The sequence below is a fragment of the Electrona antarctica genome, assembly GCF_951216825.1.
Source record: "Electrona antarctica genome assembly, chromosome: 18".
NCBI lineage: Eukaryota > Metazoa > Chordata > Actinopteri > Myctophiformes > Myctophidae > Electrona > Electrona antarctica.
Genome location: NC_136799.1, coordinates 831429 through 835490, shown reverse-complemented (window position 1 = coordinate 835490; position 4062 = coordinate 831429). Strand labels below are relative to the sequence as shown.

General features: G+C 42.5%; 1 protein-coding gene across 1 annotated transcript in view; it reads right to left on the bottom strand.

The window, feature by feature from the left end:
- Positions 1–3251, bottom strand: part of jkamp (jnk1/mapk8 associated membrane protein) — a 25348-nt gene extending 22097 nt beyond the window's left edge. Inside the window, exons 1-2 of the mRNA XM_079527272.1 lie at positions 2948–3251; positions 366–466 (exon numbers count right to left, since the gene is read on the bottom strand). Coding sequence (XP_079383398.1) covers positions 366–466; positions 2948–2951 — 105 coding nt within the window. The 5' untranslated portion in view covers positions 2952–3251. The remainder of the gene's footprint in view (positions 1–365; positions 467–2947) is intronic.
- Between the last annotated feature and the right edge of the window lie 811 nt (positions 3252–4062).

The following is a 4062-nucleotide window of genomic DNA, read 5'->3' as shown; positions in this document are numbered from 1 at the left end:
ACCTCACAAATAACCCTTTGGCTCCAAAACTATGGAATGCACATCCCATTGCAATCAGAACTGCAGATTCACTCCCAATCTTCCGCCGCAGTCTGAAAATGCACCTCTTCAGACTCCATCTTAGCCCGTAGCACTTGACCTAGCCTCGACAGGTATATAAAAAGGCTCAACTTATGTATCTTAGATAGCATTTTTATGTAGACTTAGAGAGCAGTTTATGCTTTTTTCACCAACCGCACCCAGGCTATGGGCGCTAATGACGTGGAGGAGAGAACACGCCTCCCCAGCGGGAATCGAACCGAGGACCTTCTAGCTGTGAGGCGACTGCGCCACCGTGCCCTCAGGTTGTGGTTTTCTATACTCACCCCACATTGTGACCCGTCGATGGTTCCGTTGATCAGCACTCTGCCGCAATACAGGCCTGGACAGGTGGAGCTCATAGCCACGCCCACTGCCACGCCCATAACTACGTCACATGACACAGAGAACAGGTAGGTTAGGCCACGCCCACAGCTACACCACAGGACAGAGAACAGGTAGGGTTAGCTTGGAATAAAGAAAAATACAATCTAAGACTAGAAAATGTAATAATGATTGTAAGAGCCATTTTAGCCACCATATTGTTTTCCATGGTTCATTCAAGTTGCCAATCTAGGTTGCCATGGTTACAGGGAGGGAGGGTATTTAACCCTGGCCCTAATTAGTCTCAGGTGTTGCCAGTGGCAGAGGTAAACCAGTTTTTGACTGTGTTCATGAGGGCTGGTGATCTGTATCCTGTGCGTTTGATGATTTATGTTATGTTTATTTTGTATGATAAAGTATAGGACTTTGAGCACTAATAAATATAGTTTCATTTCTACTCAACGGACACTTTTGGACATCAGTTATTTTGATCACACGTCTGAACTTCCTCTGCAACCAGTATCACCCAAGTATAGGGACTTGGGCGTTACAATGATGTTTTAGCCAACCGGCTGAAGAAATCATGACATTTCTAAGACCATGATTCATGTTTCTGGAAGACGCTTCTAAACTCGTATTGTATTGCTAGTTTTGATCACTTCAAATACACTTTCATCTTAAAATAACTAATGACCGAAAACAGCCGATCTACAATCTCACAGCACGTCACAGTCGCGCTGCGACGCGTTGTGAGTGGACTCATATTCCACTCCTCCAACCCACAAGGCATTAACCACCAGATTACTTTCGTCCCCTGTCTCTCAAGGCTCATTCATAGTCTTTCGTCCCCTGTCTCTCAAGGCTCATTCATAGTCTTTCGTCCCCTGTCTCTCAAGGCTCATTCATAGTCTTTCGTCCCCTGTCTCTCAAGGCTCATTCATAGTCTTTCGTCCCCTGTCTCTCAAGGCTCATTCATAGTCTTTCGTCCCCTGTCTCTCAAGGCTCATTCATAGTCTTTCGTCCCCTGTCTCTCAAGGCTCATTCATAGTCTTTTGTCCCCTGTCTCTCAAGGCTCATTCATAGTCTTTTGTCCCCTGTCTCTCAAGGCTCATTCATAGTCTTTTGTCCCCTGTCTCTCAAGGCTCATTCATAGTCTTTTGTCCCCTGTCTCTCAAGGCTCATTCATAGTCTTTTGTCCCCTGTCTCTCAAGGCTCATTCATAGTCTTTTGTCCCCTGTCTCTCAAGGCTCATTCATAGTCTTTTGTCCCCTGTCTCTCAAGGCTCATTCATAGTCTTTTGTCCCCTGTCTCTCAAGGCTCATTCATAGTCTGGATTTTTGGTGGTGAGGTGACCACCGGAGCTGTAATAACGTTGAGCGGTGGTGAGTAAAAACAGAGAGAAGGGCTTTAGACAGACAGACACTGTGACACACACACACACACACACACACACACACACACACACACACACACACACACACACACACACACACACAGTCAAAGAAGTCTATGAAGCAAGGGTGGCCGAACGGATTGCGGAGCGGTCTTGATACCGGAAGGTCGCCAGTTCGAACCAGCGGTCCGACACGTTAAAATTACCACCGCTGAAGTGCCCTTGAGCAAGGCATTGAACCACTACCATGAAAAGTTCTTGAGCTTAGCCCAGATACCCTGGGTAAATATAGTAACTTTAAAAAAAACAGCATGTTTGCATCATTAGCATGTTTATAATTCGTTTATAATCTGCTGTAGTTTAACTATAAAATCAACTATTTTTATAGTTTATTACAGCATCATCTGATCCGAGTTATTAATGTTCTGTATAAACTGTGTGATCACTGATTTTAGAATGGGTATATGCATTTCATTATTTCACAGTATGTAAAAGTGTAATGCTTTATGGTGTCGTCCACTCACAGTTAACAGTTTTTGTATTGAGTTGTACTTGAAATGTACTGTAATTCTGCAAACGGTTAATACATCAATCAGTGTCATTATTTCACAGTATGTAGAATGGGTACATTATATACATTTCAAACGAAAGCCAATACAAAAACTGCTACTTTGTGGAAGAAACCATGAAAAGCACATGTTTACGTCAGGGTCCCCCATTTTCAATTCATCATAACAATGAATCATATTCACAACAGTTAAAGACGTACTGTACACATTATACACTTCAATGTGTCCCAACAGTTACACACATAAAGGTGCTGTAAAGGTGTGACATCATAATGTGCATTATTATTATTATTATTATGCATCAGTGAGCACTGAGCAGTCACCGGCGTTGAATCAAAACAAAGCTGGACTGAATAGCAATAAAGCAATATGATTAGCATCGTAGCTAACGCTGATTCACGTTACAACCAATGGCTTGAAAAACACAGCCGCTAGTAGGCTAGACAGCTAGCGAGCTAGCCGCTGTCAAAGAAACACATTATTATTAAATAAACACGTTATTATAGAACAAAACAGCACAATTATAATGTCATAAAACAGCACTAATAATAATAATACAAATAATAAGTTACATTCAACTCACACATTGTTGTTTTAACACTGAATGAAGATGCTTGCTGAAGAATAGGAAGAAAAAAAACACCACTTTATGGTTGCAACGCAACGCCGCCTCCTACCGGGCGTGTGCGCGCATTACACGCACGCAAAGAGACGCAGGATAAAAACGACGTTTGAATCGATTCCACCCTGATCTATAAAACACGCGTCGTGTGTTATTCACCCCGCGGGGCGTTATGTAGATCTGATAAATTACTTTAAAATCCACATTAAACGGTTCCTCTGTTGTCTCGAGCGTTCTGGGAGGTTTGTTATTTTTTACTCAACACTCCGCCATCTTGGATCACGAACGATCACGTTGCAGTGTGACGGGGAACCGCCCATTCTCGCGGGACTTTGCTGCTGCTGCTGCCGAGCAGATCTACAAGCTCACAGCGCGTCGCGTCTGCGACCCGCTGTGAGCTCGTAGATCTGCATTCGACGCGCGACACCTCCACACGACGGAGCACAAATTCGTTTAAAACTAATTTGTTTAAAACAATATATATATTATATCTAATATCTTAAAGAAATGAGACATTTGCAGTTTTAGTTGTTATTTATTTTATTTATTTACTTTTTAGTTACAAATGTTTTTTTTTAATGTACTGTATAATACATTAAAACTGCTGGTTGGTGGTTTAGTGTTTTCATTCATGCTGCACGTTTTTTTACCGTCGCTCTCATTTTTTCCCCCGTGCTCCTCTACTCGTGCCATTACGGTACGGGTGCTCAGGCAGGACATGACAGACGGGAGTTGCTTTTTCAGCAGGATTTTTTTGTGTGTTTTGTGTATTGGTTGCCTTAGAGACTGTAAGTGTTTGCCTGCTGGTTGCTGAGACCAATTTGGGATTGTTACGTTTATTCCACATGCCAACACGGTCCTTCCACTGCACATCATTCAAATTAGATAATGTAAGTAGAGAACATGACACCTCAACACATCATGAAGAATTAAGGTGTTGGTGATAAATGCATTGCGTTTATTGTTTTTACAATGAAATAGCCACGCCACTGTGCACTGGACCAAAGGCTATTATTTATCTTTCTAGCCACTAGCCAGAGGAGTGCATTGCATTCAGACGAACAAAAGTCAACTTT